We start from the raw sequence: 20,038 nt of genomic DNA, 5'->3' as shown, positions 1-20,038 counted from the left end.
GCACTGTATTATTTTCATCAAATTATAAATACGACCCTCTCTCCACACAGTGTCATAGGCAGCCGTAAGTTCTATAAATGTTATGGCAGATTTGTCACGTCTTTCAAAGCCAGCTTCGATGTTAGTTAAGGACAGTACTTGGTCACAGCAGCTTCGTCCTCTTCTAAATCCAGCTTGCTCAATTGGTACAGCGTCGTCAATGGTGTTACATAATCGGTTGATAAGAAGGATAACTACTTACTGGACACCACTATAGCCCAGGTGTAGAGGAAGACCCAGAAGAAGATGTCTGGATGATGTAGTAGAAGACACAAGAGCAATGAATATGAAAGACTGGAAAGTTCAGTGCAAGGACAGTTCGAAATGTAAGAGTCACGAGAAGAGCAAAGACACACAGCAAGCTATAAATGGACAAGACACGATACCTAAGGATTGTAATGCTTAATGAATTAATTAATGAATAGGCTGGTGGAAACACAATTGACCCCACATATACTAGAAGAAAAACCAAATCAAAAGCCAAAAACCAACTGGTAAATGTTCAAAAAGGTAGTCAGTGAAATCATTGGAATAATTTCAAAAATCAACTCTGCCAAAGAACTGGAAGAAAAAGTAGTAATATTGGACAGCAGTACACTAAATGAAGTTGAAAAAACAGTAACTAAAGAAAAATCATTTGTAAGAGGAAGATTTCAGGAGATTATCAAACACTTAAAAGGAACTTATAAGTGAAAAAATAGAATGCAAGGATGGGCAAACAGAACTATAAATCTAGAAGAAGGGTAGCAGACCAACAAAACCGCGAGGCGAGGAAACAGCTTAAAGAACATAGCAGCAAATACTGATGAGTTTGTTCAATATTTACTCCCAAAAAAGCCAGCTACATATATGGAAGATTTTAAAGATCCTGATAAAGAACGAAAAACAACCCTATTCCATCAGTGTACAGAGATAATGGGGTAGTGTTCACGGCAGGAGAAACAGCTGAAGCGATGAAAAGTTCCCTTAAAAGACAATGGAAAAATAAAGTGAAAGCAGAAATATAAAACCAGCAACAATTAATAAACTGAGCACAGTAAAGGAAATTTTCTAAGAAATTTGTTGTGGAGGATACGAACTATACATACTTTAGTAAGAACAAAATCACACATACCACACATTAAAAGCAATAAAAAGATAAGCTTTACAAACTAAAAATACTTGTGGTAAGAAGAAAATCACATTAACCAGATCACGAAAATATCATAATTTTAATAAATATTTCGTAGTTCAAAACTAAATTGTTGCTTTTAAAAATCCTCCTAGGTCAAAGGTTCAATGTTGATAAAGAATGAATTGATCGAACCTTGTTTGCTTTAATCAATTATATATTTTTAAATGTTTTTGTGGAGCGGTTAGTCGTTCAGTGTAATCGCGTAGGTTATGGCAATGTTACCAAGGACTAGACACAAAAAGTTAGTTTTAGGGTTTAAAGTGTTAAGTTTGGTTTCCGTTTCGGTTGTTTATTTACTAATAAGTGTATTTTCGAGTGAACAGCGGTCAGATACTTACGATGTTCTAGGTAAGCGCAATAAACCCTTACAATTACAATAATTTATATAAATATACAAGGTGTTAGTAAATAAGTCTCAAAAACTTTAAGGGGTAATTATACATGAAAAAGTAATGACAATTTGCTCAATAAACATATTACCCCCGAGATACGGGGTGTTTTGAAATTTTTATTTCAAACTGAAAATTTATTTATTGCTCTAAAACCGGTGAGCTATGAAAATGAAATTTGTTGAGCTTTAAGAGGTAGTTTGCACATACAACTAAGAATTTTGTATTCATCATTGGAGTGCATAAGGGTAATCGTCTAAATTTTTTAACAAAAAATAGTACGGCACTGAAATATTTTAAATTAAAAATTATTTTTACTTTGCGTTTGATTTGATATAAAAAACCTTTATTAGTGCAGTCACTGAAGGTTTGCACCTCCGATTTCGTTGAACCTCCATCGATTTCCATGAAAATTGGTGAGCAGTTAGAGGATACCTCAAGAAACAAAGGTGATGTGGTGCCAACTTGCGCTTTTACCCTAGTTTTGGATGCCACCCCTTCTCGGTGGTGAAAATTATTGTATTAAAAATTATACCACAAATCGATAGAGGGACAAATTCTAAGCAAAATTTGTTATATAAAGTTATTAAAATAAATCAATACTTTTTGAGTTACTAAAGATAACAATTTTTACTTTTTCGTAAAAAGTGCATGTTTTAAAGCTGTTTTTTACGTATAACTCAAAAATTATAAGCTTTTACAAAAACGCTATAATTATCAAAATTGAAGATAATAAGAAATTGAATACACTTCTTACTTAAAGAACTACAATTATGTTAATTCAAAGTGATGTATGAATAATTCAATGTATAGTTTTTTCGGCGAGTACTCAAATCTAAGTAAAAAATCTAAGCTAAACTAAAGGGAAAAGTATTATAAGATATAACTGCTAAAAACTTGTCAAAGTACTTTAAAGTACCTATCACAGGAGCTCCAGAAGAAGTTAATAGCATCCAAATTAAGCAAGTTATGATGAAGAAAATAGAACCCGTTCGAATTTTTTAGGAAACAGTGAAAAATAAAACGTACCTACGCCATTTCCACAAAAATTAAAATTTATAGTAATCCTTCAAGAATTTCATTACATTAGCATTTGTAATGATTTCAACAATTTTGACCGGTTTAGGATGCATATTAAAAAAAAGGTATAATTTAAGAAATCAGAATTTTAAAACTGTCTTAATTTTAATTTTCTTTTGATAATAACAAAAATATTCAATATACGTAAAAAATTATATATAACCAAATTTTATTGCTTCCTTTAGCAAATATTCTAATAATTTTACTATTTCTGTTGGGTAAAAAATAACCGAGATAGAAACGTTTAAAGCTTAAATTTTACTGGGAGAACATGTAACCGGGGCAATTTAACCTTTTATATTTAAAAAAAGGAAGGTGTACAAAAGACTAAATTTATCGAGGCTTAATAGCCCTTGAAATTACCTTTCAAATGGTTTCTAGGCAAACATCATATCTTAAAAATTCCAATCATGGGTTACAACCGGTTTCTAAGCTTACATTTTATGTTTCATCTTCAGGCCCAGTACATATAGTCTTCACATAATATACAAACTACTAGATATCAGTATTTGGAACTGTTCTACAGCCAAAGATATTTACGGAGGTCACCAAGCCCCATCAAAAAGCAGACTAGTTTAATTTTTGAATCTTGTTTTGCAAATGATGGATCTTTTTGTAGCTATTCTTGTTCTCATGATCATTTTTCAGTGCGTCATTAATTATGACGTCATATACTGTATTGGGTGTGTCGAGACTTATTTCATGTAATTATTGACGAATCTGACAGATGCCAGAATCGTACTTAGTCATAGGTGAAAAGCTTGTGGAATTAAACTAATTAGTAATTTAGTAGATTTGATTTTTACACAATATGCTAACATGTAGGTATTTTTTATTAAGGGGAATAAAATTAAAAAGTAAACAATATTGTTAATTAAATTTATAAATATGGAAACATTAAAAAATGACACGAAACTATCCATAAACTATGTTTTTATCTTCTTCTCTAGGTGCTGTCTCCGCTTCAAAAGTTGGCAATCATCAGAGATATCTTTATTTCTGAAACCGCGGCTCTAAATAATTCATTGTTATTACATCCAAACCAGTTCCTAAGATCCTTCAGCCATGAGTTACGTCTCCTTACGGATCTTTTTCTTGCATAATGATCTGGAGTATTAGATATACATCTCTCATCACATGTCCCATATATCTCAGTTTTCTTCTTATTTGTTAGTTTTTCTCGTTCCTTATGCGTAAGTCTCATTACCTCCACGTTGGCTATTCTATCCACTCAAGAGATATTTAGCACTCTTCGGTACATCTTGAATGTCTCTAGCCTCCTCACGCCAATGACTAACTTTTAACGAACTAAATTCTAAACCAAAACACAAAATAATGCACAAAAACGTTGTGAAACACAAGGGAAGTCGAATTCGAAATTTCAAAATGACAGGTACACAAAATAATGACCTGAATAATAACCGTCACTTGACTCTTTGACACTTCTAAAAAATGACCAAAATGGACGAAGTTTTCGTCAAATGTTCGTAATACGTGTATTTGATTGGCTAGAAAAAACGCGCATTCTAAATATCAACGAATCAAACGTAGGTTAGGAATAGACATCTTATGTATATGTATAACCATTATAATGCTGCATTATTTTTGTGTTTAATCACGGAGCTACCGCTTTTTCCGTCTCACCTAACTTAATGCATTAGAGAGAAATCGAAAAACTGTGACGCACTGAAACATGATCATGAGAACAAGAATACAGTTGGTTTCTTGCCTCAAAACTTTTTCAATGTAGTTGTTTTTACTATGTGTATAATGTTTGTATAGGTGTAAAAAACATTTAAATTTAATACTGGGACATCACTCACAAATTAACATGCACAAAGATTTAAAAAGAGGGGTTTCTTAGGATGCCATGGAGATATTATATAAAATATATAAAAAATAGAGAAAAAATAAAATATCTCCATGGCATCCTAAGAAACCCCTCTTTTTAAATATTTGTGCATGTTAATTTGTGAGTGATGTCCCAGTGTTAAATTTAAATGTTTTTTACACCTACACAAATATTATACACATAGTAAAAACAACTGCATTGAAAAAGTTTTGAGACAAAAAACCAACTGTAGCTACAAAAAGATCCATCATTTGCAACACAAGATTCAAAAATTAAACTAGTCTGCTTTTTGATGGGGCTGGTGACTTCCGTAAATATATTTGGCTGTAGAACAGTTCCAAATACTGATATCTAGTAGTTTGTATATGTGAAGACTATATTATGTACTGGGCCTGAAGAGGAAGCATAAAATGTAAGCTTCGAAACCGGTTGCCCCATGATGGTAACAACTAATAAATAACATACAAACTATAAAGGGCGCTTTACAGCTTGCAATTCTACCTGCAAGACGCAAGAAAGTTGCCTAAAGGCATGCGCAGTATGTCGTCAGTTGATTATTGCATGCAACTTCTTGCAATTGCGCGATAATCGGTTTGGTGCCATTTTTTCTGCAAGTTTTCATGCAAGTCTAGGGGAATTTGATTTTTCCACAATATCAAATGTCATTGACGATACGGATTCACGAATACATGCCGATCAACTGTTTTCTGTTTGTGAAATATATCAACGATGGAAATGAATGAATAATGAAATGGCACTTTCTGAGATTCTATAATTATTGTAAATAATTGTATATTAAGCTACGGAAGCTCTCTCTCCTCTAGCTAAGTACCTTAGGATAATAATTAATTTGTGTTTCGAAGAAATAGTATTTCGAAATATAGATTTCTTTGTAATTGTTCAATTTTTCCCAAGGGTTTATTAAAATGTACATTCATTCCTAGAAAATTAGAGTCATTTTCATCATCTACTTGGATAAATTCTTCTGTTGGAGATACATTATTACCCCTCTTCTTGTTCAACTAGATCTTACTCACCATCTCCGATCTCGGCGTTCTAAATTAGTGACTAAAAGGCTGGCTGCAGCAATAATAATACTTATAGTTGATGCTACCGCCTTTTTCCTTTTATATTTGGTTATTTCTGATAGTCTTGGCATTTCGAAATTTACCAAGTTAAATAAACAGCAATAAAGTAATTAAAAAAAAAGTTTATAAGTTAGGTTAAGGGTAAAACTTTCAAATTGCATGCAAGCCGGGTTGCAAGCTGTAAAAGACCATGCAATAGACTTGCATAAAATCTTGTATGCAAGAAATTGCAGCAAGTTTTCTTGCAAGCTGTAAAGCGGTCTTAAGATTGCGAGTATTGACTTATTTCCTTATCCAGTGGTATAATGGACTCGCATTGGCAACCCTTTCATCATTTGAAAGTTATAACAATAAACGGAAATTTTTTATTAAAAATGCATAATAATATAATTTCTTTATAATAATATATAGAATTTAATATAATTTGTAAACTCAAAAAAATTTAGTTCCTAATATTGATTAACAGTGATTACTGAATAGTATTTCGTTGTCACAACAATTTAATTTGTTGTTTCAACGAACTTTTAGACATTGACGAATGTATTTGGTTATTGTCACAATGATTGAATAATAATTGTGAGAATAACTAGAGTACATTAATCAAAAACACTCAATTTATTCAGCCAATAACTTAGTTTCGTATATTTAATAAATACTGTTAATTCTGGCAGCAACTCATGTTCTTGATTTCGTAGATGACAAGCAATTACCTTGGTTTATCGTGACAACGTACAGATTTCATTAAAACAATGTACAAATGTTGTTAATATAGAGTAATATATGATTATTGAATAGATGTAAATTGATTGTTGTGACAACGAATGCATTAATCAATCTACTACTGCATTTAATTCCCACAATCAATGCGTTTATTGTGACAATAACCGTAGTTGTTGAGACAATAAATGTTTTGCTTGACCATCTAAAAGTTACCGGCTTTTCCTTATCGTGATACCCCTAGCTTCTCTGTGTTACCAAAGTGCCGAATAATAATTGCATTTCGTTTTCAAGTGTAGTCCGTAGTAGAAGGAAGTTTTTGTGCGTCTATTATCGTGAAATTTCGGTCGAATTCTTTTTAAATGTATTCATTTTTTCGAATCCTGAAAAAACTAATTATTATTTTTGAAAATGTAAATGCAAAATAGAATATTACAGTATTATCGAAGGTCTAAAGTCCCTGAGAACCTCTACAATGATTATTTTAATAAGTCACAGGGGTGAAAAAGAGAAAATTTAGTACGATTTTTAATTTCAAATAGGCGTACCATTAAACAGAAACTTTTTGTTTATTCTAAGGGACTTTCTGCCCTCGGTAATAATGTAATATTTTATTCTGCGTTTAAATTTTTCAAAAATACTTATTAGTTTTCTCAGAATTCCAAAAAAATGAATGCGTTTAAAAAGAATTCGATGGAAATTTTGCACCTGCGCTCTCAAAAAGGATTGAAGTGTTATACATTTTTGGAATCACTATTTCAGACGCTTTTAAATAAGCTGTCACATGACGTACTTTCCCATTAAAAAAAATCAAAGTTACGCCGCGCCTGTCACCTGAAGAAGAATCGTGTAAAGTTCGAAACGTTGATGTTATAATATACTTTGATTATTTTAAAAATCGACTTGTCCGAGCGTTTTGCTTATGTGCTAAAAATAAATAAGTTAATAAGGGGGCGGGGGGAGTGTAACACTTATTCCAGTACCCTAATAGCACAAGGACGTCCAATGGACGTCCATTGGACGTCCTTCACGGACTTTAGGGACGTCCATTGGACGTCCGTTTTCGTCCGAGGAACGTCCTTTATACGTCCTATTTTGGTCCAAATGTCGCGCTACCGAACGTCCATTGGACGTCCATCTGAGGTCCGAGGGGACGTATATTGGACCTTAATCGGACGTAATTTGGACCTTGATCGGACGTCCTAGGGGACGTAAATTGGACCTTAATCGGACGTAAATTGGACCTTAATCGGACATAAATTGGACCTTAATCGGACGTAAATTGGACCTTAATCGGACATAAATTGGACCTTAATCGGACGTAAATTGGACCTTAATCGGACGTAAATTGGACCTTAATAGGACGTAAATTGGACCTTAATGGGACGTAAATGGGACCTTAATCGGGCGTAAATTGGACCTTAACCGGACGTAAATTGGACTTTAATAGGACGTAAATTGGACCTTAATCGGACGTAAATGGGACCTTAATCGGACGTAAATTGGACCTTAATCGGACGTAAATTGCACCTTAATCGGACGTAAATTGGACCTTAATCGGACGTAAATTGGGCCTTAATAGGACCTAAATTGGAACTTAATCGGACGTAAATGGGACCTTAATCGGACGTAAATTGGACCTTAATCGGAAGTAAATTGGACCTTAACCGGACGTTCTAGGGGACGTGAATTGGACCTTAACAGGACGTCCAATTTTGGTTCAAATGCCACATTACCAAACGCCCAATGGAGGTCCACTTAACATCTGAAGGGACGTTCGGTGGACGTCAATTGGGCCTTCATAGGACGTCCCAGTTTGGTCCAATGTCTTGCTGCCGAACATCCATCTAATGTCGTGGGAAATAAAAAATATATTTTTTAAGGAACTTATATTACATCTTATATTAAATTACAATTATTGGATATTACATTATTTACATTAAATTACAATACACTTCTCCAAGAAATTAACGCACCAACTTAAATATGGGGTATTTTTTATGTCTCGTATTTCCTAAACCTGTTGTTTCATCTAAGTGATTTTTTTATAATATTATAGCCTAGGCTATCGGTTACCTCCTTAAGCTTGTCATGCACAGGGAGCTATGCTGTAATATATGTACATTATATCATATCGCTCTCTATAGTAATGAGTGAGCCTGCAGACAGAAAACAAATGGTTCCATATGTGCAGGCTCACTCATTACTATAGAGTGCGATGTGATATAATATATATTACAGTATAGCTCCCCGTGCATGACAAGCATAAGGAGGTACTTAACCTATAGCCTAGGGCCTAGGCTAGAATATTATAAAAAAATCACTTAGATGTAACAACAGGTTTAGGAAATTCGAGACATCAAAAATGTCCAATTTTTAAGGTGGTGCGTAATCGGCTGTATATACAGGGTGTAACAAAAATACACGTCATAAATTAAATCACATATTCTGGGACCAAAAATAGTTTGAATGAACCTAACTTACCTTAGTACAAATATGCACATAAAAAAAGTTACAGCCCTTTGAAATTACAAAATGAAAATCGATTTTTTCGATTATATCGAAAACTATTAGCGATTTTTTATTGAAAATGGACATGTGGCAGTATTATGGCAGGAATATCTTAAAGAAAAATTATGGTGAAATTTGTGCACCCCATAAAAATTTTATGGGGGTTTTGATCCCTTAGATCCTCCCAAACTTTTGTGTATGTTCCAATTCAATTTTATTATTGTGGTACCATTAGTTAAATTCAATATTTTTGTTTCTTAGTATTTTTCAGATAAGGCAGTTTTTATCGAGTTGCGACTTCTTTTTTAACATGTCTACATAAAAATTTTATGGGGGTTTTGTTCCTTTAAACCCCCCAAATGTTTATGTACGTTCCAATTAAACTATTACTGAGGTACCATTAGTTAAACAGAATGTTTTTAAAACTTTTTTGCCTCTTTGTATTTTTTCGATAAGGCACATTTTATTGAGATCTGGCTTCTTTTTTAATATGGTTCAAAATATCCCTAAAAATGTAAAGCATAAATAAGTCTGCATATTATTAACAAGTCTCCATAATCGTTCTTAACCATATACAAATATGTGGTGGATTTGACAAATATTCAAAATATTTCGATAAAAATTGACTTTTCGAAAAAGCAATAAGAGGCAAAAAAGTTTTTAAAACGTTGTGTTTAAATGGTACTACAATAATAATTAAATTGAAACGTGCACAAAAGTTTGGGGGGGTTTAAAGGAACAAAACCCCCATAAAATTTTTATGGGGTGTCCAAATTTTACTATAGTTTTTTCGTAAGATACTGCTGCCATAATAATGCCACATGTCCATTTTCAATAAAAAATCTCTAATAGTTTTCGATATATTGGAAAAAATCACTTCATCTTGTAACTTCAAATGAATGATAAAGGCACAGAGACTTAGATGGCGAGGTCACATTGAAAGGATGCCAAACACGAGGACTCCAAAAATGGTACTAAACTACACTACAGCTTCAAGAAAGAGAAGAGGAAGGCCGAAAAATAGATGGAAGCAAGAGGTCGAAAAAGATTTGGAAAGAATGGTGCTACAGGGTCAGAAAAGAAAAATGAATAACAGGAAGGAATGGAGAAAAATCACATATCAAGCCAGAGAAGATCTCAGTACATAAAGAAACGTGAAAATGAAGAAAAAAAAAAAACTTTTCAAGCCATGGGCCTCTAAGACCCTTGGTGCTATTATATATATATATATAACTTCAAAGGGCTGTAACTTTTCTTGTGTGCACATTTGTACTAAGGTAAGTTAGGTCCAATCAAACTATTTTTGGTCCCAGAATATGTGATTAAATTTATGACCTGTATTTTTGTTACACCCTGTATATATCTACATACTTCGTCTAATTTACTAACTGTTGCGCGTCATCCGCGTCGTAGCCTGTGAGGTTGCATGATACCAACACGAAATATTTAGGCGGTAGGTGTGTTCTTTTTTAGAATCACTTTGCCGAGTACACTGGAATTACAGCCACTAGACATATTTTATTATATACGCGTAGAAATAATATTTGAAGATTTCTATTAATGTTAACCTAAAGAAATACACAATAATATGTTTCATTAAATTTGTATAAATGGATTATAAAGCGTTTTTATGAAGCAGATTTGTTCGGATCACACTGTAACTGTAATCGAACGAAGGTGACATTTTAGAATAAATTGGTAACATTTATTTGACAGTTACGGTGATGACACTTCATATTTGTTTATATTCTTTACTATAAGTATCTGTTTTATTTATTATATTTACTGTTTTTATTATTTACTTTACTATAAAAAGATCCTCTACTATAAAAATATAAATTTCACCTAATTTTATAACGACTTGGAATAATCGAGGTATCTGACAACTTTTTTAGTTGTTATTGTAAACATACTTATACAAAGAAACCTACCGGCTTTTTGCCAAGAGTTCGGAGCCGTTTTTTAATTATTAACAATGCAGTGCAAAAACTCTTGCACTGCAAATCTTAAAAGATTATAACTTAATTCTTGTTCTCTATTTCTTAAGTTTTTACTTATTTACATTGAATATTAATTTGTTTTGTTGTATAATCCACGTTTACAATAATTATGTGACATATTTGATTTAAAATGGATTCAGGATCTTTTTATACTTTGGCAACTATGTCAACTTAGATCTCTGGCGTAGATAATGACGTGCAACAGTAAGTAAATTAGATGGACTGTAGGTTATATTTGGTTCTTGGGACATCAAAGTATATTTTTTAGACATTCTTAGTCACTGATGTGACATACCTCCGATTTGTTTTTTCATGAGTTTTGTAAGAGAGACTAAAACCTTTTTTTTATAGTCACCTCCTGTTTTCATATATTTTTTGACATGTTTTGTAGTAAATTCAACTATCTATTTACTACAAAACATGTGAAAGCAGATGATCCTAAAAATGGTTTTTCGTCTCCTACAAAATTCATGAAAAAGCAGATAGGAGAATTATTGTACATTACAATTCTCTGATGTTTGGGAAAAAGGGCTTAAGTCAGAATTGCACATCGATAATGTTTTGATGATTTCTACAGTACTGTAGTAGATTCTACTGTACATACAGTTTACATCTACAACAGTTTTTTTCTGGTCCAGAAATCATCAAAACATTATCAATGTGCAATTCTGACTTAAGTCCTTTTTGCCAAACATAAAAAAACAATCTGGTCATAACTGACCAATGAGCAATTTTAATTTAGCCTAAATTACTACTGTTTCTTAAAATGAAGAGCTTACCCCATAGCGTCTCTTATCTAATCTAACAAGATCATGCACTATTCTAACATACACAGGCACAGCACACAAGCACTATGCTCCGTTTTTCACTATCACCTATCACTCAAACTAGTTCAAAAGGATTTGTCCTCTTCAATCTTCTAGTTTGCCCAGTAGTATCGAGGAGCTGGATTTCCTCGATATTCTTGAACTCATGAAGTTGATGCTCGTGACCCTGCTATCTTCTTGATATTTGTTGATAATGTAATAACTTATTATGCATGGACAATGTGGACTTTCTTCCAACTAGCCAATACACTTTTTATATCTCTCTTTTGCCTTTCATAGCTATACATTTCCTTCTTGGTTTTTTTTTGTAGGCCACTTTCAGCTGATTCTAAAAAAAATTAAAATGAACGGTAATTTTTCTATTCTTTACAATTAAAAATCAAAAGAAATAGGTACCTATTTACAGGTAATAATATGCATGTATAAATGATTCGTTTCATAAAGAATAAAGAAAATTGAAAACGGATTTTATAATACTTACAAAATTGTTTAAACAAGAGATCTAGCCAGTGCTCAGAGCAAAAACTAGCAGACAGTACAGCAAAAAAGCCACTAATTTCCATTTCCCACACCCCCTTATCGATGCATTTTTTTTCCAATCAAAATTTTTACTTTTTTACTAAATTTTTAGGTTATCGGTTATGTTATGAAAATGAAATGTGATGACCAATGACCACGAGACGCTACATAGATACTCGCGCGGCAAATTTGAAAATGAACGCAAATTGAACAGGAACAGTACAATGGCCTCTCTTAAAATCTTGTAATGGAAAATTTTACCCCTCCAGGAAGACATTGTACTATGTTCATAGAATATCTTGTGGTAACTTTCCACCCATAATTTAATCAGATAGATGTTCACGGAATAGAACGGTAGTACCTACATTCCTGGAATGTTTTGTGTTGTTAGGATTAAACTTTTATTTTATTTATTCTTGAATATTTCCTATTGTTAAACATTGTAACCAATAATTTACAAATAAGATTTTCATTACATTACATAAAATCAAAAACATTTTTTGGATATTAAACTATATAGTTTGTTTATAATTGTAATAATTGGATATACAATTTTGAATTAAGATTTACGCCCGGTTTCATAATCAACTTAAAGTGAACATTAACTAAAGTTCACTTTAACGTTGACATTTACCCATATGAATTGCATTGACAAGGGTACCAACTTAAAACTTAAAGTCCACTTTAACTGATTATGAAACCGGGCATTAATCTTTTCGATTTAAACTACAGTAAAACCTGTGTTACCGGCCCCCTGCAAACACCGGCCACCTGTACTAACGGTCAGTTTAAAAATTCCCCAAACCAATTACAGTAAAACCTGTCAGTAACGGCCACTAAAAATGAAAAAGCTATTGGCCGATATAGAAAGGTGACCGGTATTGCCAGTTTTTGTAGTCTAGATATAATTGGTTTGGGGAATATTTAAACTGGCCGTTAGTACAGATGGCCGATTTTATCAGGTGGCCAGTAACACAAGTTTTACTGTATATCTAGACTACAAAAACTGGCAATAACGGCCACCTTTCTATATCGGCCAATAGTTCTTTCATTTTAGTGGCCCTTACTGACAGGTTTGACTGTATTTCATTAACGTAAAGTTAACGCGTAAGTTAATATTTTATTGAATTATTTTGCTATTTGATCCCGTAATTGGTATAATGTGTCCAATATAATATATACGCGTTCATAAAACGTCCGTATTTCGTCCAGTATGGACGTCCAAAGGACGTTCAACGTCGGACGTCCAAAGGACGTCCATATTTATTCCGTCCGAAGGACGTCCAACGTCGGGCGTCCAAAGGACGTCCATATTTATTCCTTCCGAAGGACGTCCAAAATGGGACGTCCAAAGGACGTCCATATTTATTCCGTCCGAAGGACGTCCAACGTCGGACGTCCAAAGGACGTCCATATTTATTCCTTCCGAAGGACGTCCAAAATGGGACGTCCAAAGGACGTCCGTTTATAGTCCATGGACGTAAGGACCAAAAATGGACCTATTTTGGACGTCCAAAGGACGTCGTGTGCTATTAGGGTACACTGTATAAGTGAAATCATATGAAAAATCACACAGTGTAAAGTCCTTTAGGTTAAGGAAAAAAAGGGGGATTTAAAAAATTATTATTAATCAATTAATATCATACATTGGGCTATTGCATTCAGTAATTATTAATATAAAATACGTTCATAGTAGGAATGAACGAAACTGATTGTAATAATGAATAGAATTGATTGTAAGAAAAACCGTATTTATTGTGGGAATGAACGGAATTAATTGTAACAATAAACGGAAATAATTGTAGAAATAAACGAAATACGTTAGGAGAAATAACACTGTTATTGACACAACGAATAGTCTTCGTCGGTCAATTAACGACGTTGTTGTTTCAATAAACATTTTTCGTTGACTCAGTGAACAGAGTTCGTAATATCAATAAATAGTGTTCGTTGACTCAGTGAACAGAGTTCGTAATACCAATAAAGTGATATTATGGTATACACAGTGCTGTTTTTGTGACGGTACGCGCCGGTACGCCGTACCGGCACCTTTTGGGACAAGAAAACAAAAAAAAAACAACAAATATTTTGTAACTTTAGGTGAGCCATTATGCGATTAACGCGATGTAGAACTTACAAATTTGTATTTAACGCGAGACAGGTGGGATCACGATCGGTAGAATTCTATTTTGCTGACGTCACAAAACGAATTTTACAATGCGAGAATCGACGGTTGCTAGGCAATGTGACGTCAGAAAAATAAAATTCTACTCATCCTGATCCCACACTGTACTTTCTTCTATCCTCACCGCAGTCTCCGCCCCCGCGGCCGGCAATATTGCACTATCCAAGGTCGTGTGTTGTTTTCCATATTTCACTCAGTTCAGTGACCGCGGTCAAAGTGACAGGTACTTGCCACTGTCCTATTTGTGCGCCCTAATCTGCTACCCTCTTCCGCTCATTTAGTATGAAAGTGTTGTGTTGCTTCAAAAATGCAGAAGATTACTAATTATTTTAACCAGCCCAAAAAACTAAAACTAGATGAACAATTTCAAAAATGCTTAACATCGCAAGTTATATTGTACCAAACGCCTTTACTAGTGTCTAGTCCAAAGAAGGTGATAAAATTGGCCAGACTGTTGGACTTTTGAACAAAAGAGTGAGCATTGTAGGAAAAACGATTGGCTTATTGTACAAAACAAAAAGTTAGGCTGTGACGTTTGCAGAAAAGTTGGATCTCTGGGTGTAGGAAAAAAAAATGTTATGAAAATGGTCAAGCAGTGGACTGAATGTGATGTTAGTAGTTCTGGAGAGAGTCGAGCTCAGCAACAAACTTCACTAAGAAAAAAGATATTTGATCACATACTTAATGCTGCTCATGAAGCTCCTTTTAAGATTTTTGCAGATTCACAGAAAGAAACGTTAGAAAATGTTTTTTTAAACAGTGTCAAAAGAAAAACAAGTAAAGGCGCGAGTTTTTCGAACTGCTTATAAGGTAGCAAAGGAAAATCAATCTTTCAACAACTTTGAGGCAGAAATAGATGTTCAAGAGCTAAACGGGTTAGATATGGGCAGAATTTTACATTCACGGAACGCTTGTGCTAATATAATTACTCACATAAGTTCAGAAATGAAGAATCAAGTTGTACAGGAAATTGTAAAAGGGACTGATAAATTTGCGCTTATTATTGATGAGTTAACAACATTAAGTAAAAAATCAACATTTATTTTGTACCTTAGAGTGTGTCTAAAAAGTTAAATATGGAGTCACCTGTGAACTTGTTATTAGACCTTGTGGAACTGGAAAATGTGACGTCTCGTGGAATTTTTAATGCTGTTATGAAATGCCCTGAAGGGCACAAAATTGATGAAAACGTTTTAAAAAGTAGACTGGTTGCTTTGGTGATGGAGCAGCAGTGATGCTTGAAGGGAAGTCTGGGGTTGGTGTACTGTTGAAAGAGAAGTTTCCATCTATTGTTATTTGGCATTGCTGTAATCAAAGACTTGAGTTGTGTGTGAGTGACGTGGTAAAGAAAATGGCAAGTTATAAACCGGTTCAAGGGATTTATAGACAAACTATACGTACTGTATCACGCCTCGCCCAAGAACAGTCGGGAGCTGCACGTATGTGCCGATGAGCTTGGTGTACAACTGTTAAAAATCGGTAGAATTTTGAACACGCGGTGGGTCGCATCAAGTTTTCGCACAGTTTCGGCCGTTTGGAAAAATTATGATGTCTTAGCCAACCATTTTGCAGCAGCCAAAGTAGACCAGACGCATGATCCTTTGGAAAGATCCAAATACGAAGTCCTACACAGAAAGCTGACATCAACGTGTTTCATTTTGGATTAGGGACTGATGAGCGACGCACTGCAAGAACTATCTGATGTTAGTGAGGAGTTGCAACATCGAGACCTTGACCTATTTCGAGCTAACAAGAAACTTCAGATTTTGATGAACACGTTTGTTTCTCGAAAAGGCAGTCCTGGAATGTTTTATGCGCAAGCTGAGACAGCTGTCAATAACAGAAGTTTTATGGGAAGCGAACTGTATGTGAAATCTAAAGAAGACCCCATCAATGCTGTTGTGTTTTATGAACACCTTGCTCAATCAATCGAAAAGAGGATGCTCAGTGTAGACGATGCAGTGTTGGCCAATTGTGTCCGCATAGTTGACAAAAGCACTTGGCCCAAAAACATTAAAGACAATACTTTTGGGGAAAGAGACATTGAAGCGCTCGGAGTTCGTGTACAAGTGAACAAACAAGAGGCAATTAAATCCTTCAGAGAATATGTTTTTGACAATTGTAGAAATTTGGGGGGAAATTTTGAGAACAATAGCTACCCAGAAAATTTGCTACGTTTGTCAACAGCTTTAAAGACAATACCAATATCTTCCAGTGAGTGTGAAAGGGGATTTTCCCAAATGAACCTGATAATCACTGATGGCAGAGCTTCCCTACTCATAAAAACTGTTTCTTCATTAATGTTTGTGTGAAGTTAAACGGCCTACCTCTTACTCGATTTGAACTCTCATTGACATACACTTTGAACAGTACATGAATTCGTGGCTGCTTCGGGGACGGCACTCAGCATTGAACACAAATAACAAGGAAAGAGGCAGAGAAGAGACTTGCGACAAAAACTTCTCCAAACTTTGGACAGTTCTATAAACTGTAAGTTATCAAAAGCTTTCTTTCTTGTAAAATGTAGCTATGATCTAAAAACTTACACTGATTAATTTATTACTGAATACTAACTAATTTGTTACTTTTGAACTGTTATTTGGAAAATTATGCAAATTTGGAACATGTAAACTAAGATTTTGTGCGTTTTTTATAATATGCCCTTAAAATGTGTGCAAGACCAAATTTCTACAGTAGGCCAATTAATTAGCAAATACAGTTTTTTCCAGTAAAATCAGACATACCTGTTAAGAAACCACGAGTTTAATAGGACTAAAAAATTTCAAATTTTCTGAGAAAAATAATCTTTGGACTCTTATTTTATCAATGATGTAGCCAAGTAGAGATGGTCTTAGATTTTTTATAGTATTCAGGTCAAATTATACACAAATTCTTCAATTTTTTTCCTTGCTCCCAAATAGCTTTAGAACGCCCTTTTTGAGGCTAAATTTACAAAGTTTTCCCGGGGCCTGCCCCCCTATCTCAATACCCCCAGACTCCCGGAACATTGCGTACCGGAACCTATATTGTTACAAAAACAGCACTGGGTATACATAATGAATGTTCATCCATTCAATAAACGTAATACATTGGCTCAACGAACGAAAATAATGAATTGATAAACATCGTTTTGTTGTCCCAATAAAACCAAGAATTGGACAAATTTTAAGTATTGCGTTTGTTGTCTGAATTAACATTTTTATTGATATTACGTACCTTTTTCGTTGAGAGTATATTATGTATACAGAAATAATAGAGAAACTTATTTCTTTGATCTCTGAAATCGGTGTCAAAGGTCGTTTTGGCGTATTTGGACAGTCTCTGAGACACTAGTGGACAAGCTTTTTCATAATCCTGGATGGCAGCAATTACATGACTCAGACAGTGACCATTAAATTGTTGCAATTTGCTATATATTTGTTAAAGGAACTTGAATAAAGTATCATTTGTAGTACTTAATGCCTTTAAAAAGTGGGATATTTATGCTATATTTTCAGGTTTCCCAAATAGAAACACTGTATGTGTTCAAAACCGAGTCAGGAAATAAAATGCAGATATAAAAATATTTACTAAAAAAACAAGAGTATTTTTTGCTAAATTAATGTGTGTTCACTTTTATTTCAAACAAAACGAAATTTGAAAAGTTAAGTCCTTTCCGTTTTCTTCTCTGGTGAACATTTTTCGAATTGGCGCTTAGAGTGTTTCTACTTGCGACAGCCGAACATGTGCCTGTTGTTTCCGATAATCCGAGCCAATGAACGTTGTTCTGCCGCTGTGTGCCTTGAGTTATTTTTACTATCGTATACTTCAAATTACACAAATACCCATTATCTCTCAAATATTATAATACATACATTTTTATTGTTGAAATCTTTGTCTGATAAAAATCGGCCCGGGTTAGCTGGACTTCCGGGTTATCGGGGGCCGACTTATCGGGGTTCCACTGTACATGAAAATTTGACATCGCAAGCTCGTTTAACTCTAGGCTATCTGTCTTAAAGCGTGCCCCTTAAAAGAAAGTATACACAGTCCTTTAAAAACAGGTCGAAATCCAATTTTATCTGGGTGATCCAAATAAACAATGAAACAAAGAGAGGTGATGACATGAAAATGAGGGCATATTGTGAATGCGGCCTACGGTAGAACTCTAAGAAGATAAATCTTTCTATATTTTCAGCATCGAACAAAGAGGGAAACACATAAAAGAACTTACCGCTAATATGAGTTATCAATACAAAACTGTACTTGTTATTTACCAAATGTCTTTACCCGACATCAAAACTACTCTGCCCAAATCATAGCTTCTACACATATTATTCATACCTTAAAGCACGCCCGCCGAGAGGACGGTACAGCCGGTACGTTCTACCGGGCCCGGCGATGTAAGGGGCCCGGCGTGGACCAGACCAAAGACGTAATTTTTCCGTAAAATCAGAAATTCATGGTCTTTCATTGTTGATCCATCTAAATTAGTTGCCAGCATTTAAGGAATAAATCCAGAATTTACATAAAATAAAGGAAAACAGCGCAAGAAGAATGCGAGATTTTTTGATGATTTGCTTAAGCCTGGGTTTCCTCGAAAGCGGCACCGACAAACAGCGATCGTAGCACTGCGATGAATTACGTCAGATTACGGTGAAAAATTCAAGGTTCTTCACTGGGGACTGGGGCAATGGAATGTGCAAGCTCAGCAAGCGGTGGCTTCCAACGCATCCTTGGAAACCAACGCTATTATTTTGCATGGTACAGTTTTTTTATGATGTCATTCATCGCAGTGTTACGATCGGAGGTTGTCGGCACCGCTTTCGAGGAAACCAGCGCTTTAGGCCTAGTAGTGACGGATACTTTTGAGCCCGACGCAATAGTAGGCTGTGAAATTAATATTTGCAATTGTCATTGATTGTATAATAAGCAATTTTACCAGAAGATTTAATGCAGCAATGATTCGCTATTTAAGATTTTATGGACATTCCGAGATGAAGATGACAATATTAAGAAAAAAAATTGATATAATGCGCGAGTTTTATAAAGAAAACATTAGTGAAGAATTGATATAGATTATAAATTAAATTTTTCATTTGAGAGTGATATACAAGGATAATATTGGTGAATCTAAAATTTCTCCAATATATTTACTTAACAAAATTGAACATCTCAAATTGGATATATTATTTCCATAAGCGTCGACGTCGTTATTGCGTTAAAAGAATATTTTGCACATTACCCGTGAAAGTCAAAAACAAAAAGATGCTTTTGTTGTCTTTCTCGCATAAAACATGCTATGAGATCTACAATGAAACAGGATCGGTTAACTGTCCTAGCAACTTCTACATTGAGAATGATTTGGTAAAATCAGTCCTGTATTATAAATATTTTCACTATTATTATAAATATAATCAAAACATAGTAACATTTATATTTAAAATGTTTGTTATTATCATTGATAATTTTATTTCTGCAAAAATTCAACAATTGTTTTCGCTCTTCACTTCTTCCCGTGGGCCCGCTCTTCACTTCTTACCGGGGCCCGCTCATTCCTCTCGGCGGCCCTGCTTAGAGCCAGGCTACTTGGAACAAAACGTTATTAAAAAAACATTTTTTAATTGAAATTGTGAGATAGAAGGTGCATTGTCTGTGTTTATCAATGAAGAATTCAC

General features: G+C 34.2%; 1 protein-coding gene and 2 long non-coding RNA genes across 3 annotated transcripts in view; 1 reads left to right on the top strand and 2 right to left on the bottom strand.

The window, feature by feature from the left end:
* Positions 1–1,378: 1,378 nt before the first annotated feature.
* LOC114327734 (sodium/potassium/calcium exchanger 3) overlaps positions 1,379–20,038 on the top strand; it is a gene marked incomplete in the record, with an annotated part of 139,661 nt that continues 121,001 nt past the window's right edge. The window contains 1 exon segment of the mRNA XM_050657506.1: positions 1,379–1,561. Coding sequence (XP_050513463.1) covers positions 1,423–1,561 — 139 coding nt within the window.
* Positions 7,415–7,907, bottom strand: LOC126889360 (uncharacterized). Its single transcript, XR_007700008.1, has 2 exons — positions 7,870–7,907; positions 7,415–7,737 (listed from the first exon to the last, which is right to left on the bottom strand). It is a non-coding gene; the product is annotated as an uncharacterized LOC126889360 (long non-coding RNA).
* On the bottom strand, positions 9,652–12,371 carry LOC126889321 (uncharacterized). Its single transcript, XR_007699995.1, has 2 exons — positions 12,159–12,371; positions 9,652–12,005 (listed from the first exon to the last, which is right to left on the bottom strand). It is a non-coding gene; the product is annotated as an uncharacterized LOC126889321 (long non-coding RNA).

Source organism: Diabrotica virgifera, chromosome 1, assembly GCF_917563875.1.
Source record: "Diabrotica virgifera virgifera chromosome 1, PGI_DIABVI_V3a".
Lineage (NCBI taxonomy): Eukaryota > Metazoa > Arthropoda > Insecta > Coleoptera > Chrysomelidae > Diabrotica > Diabrotica virgifera.
This window is presented reverse-complemented; position numbering and strand designations above follow the sequence as displayed.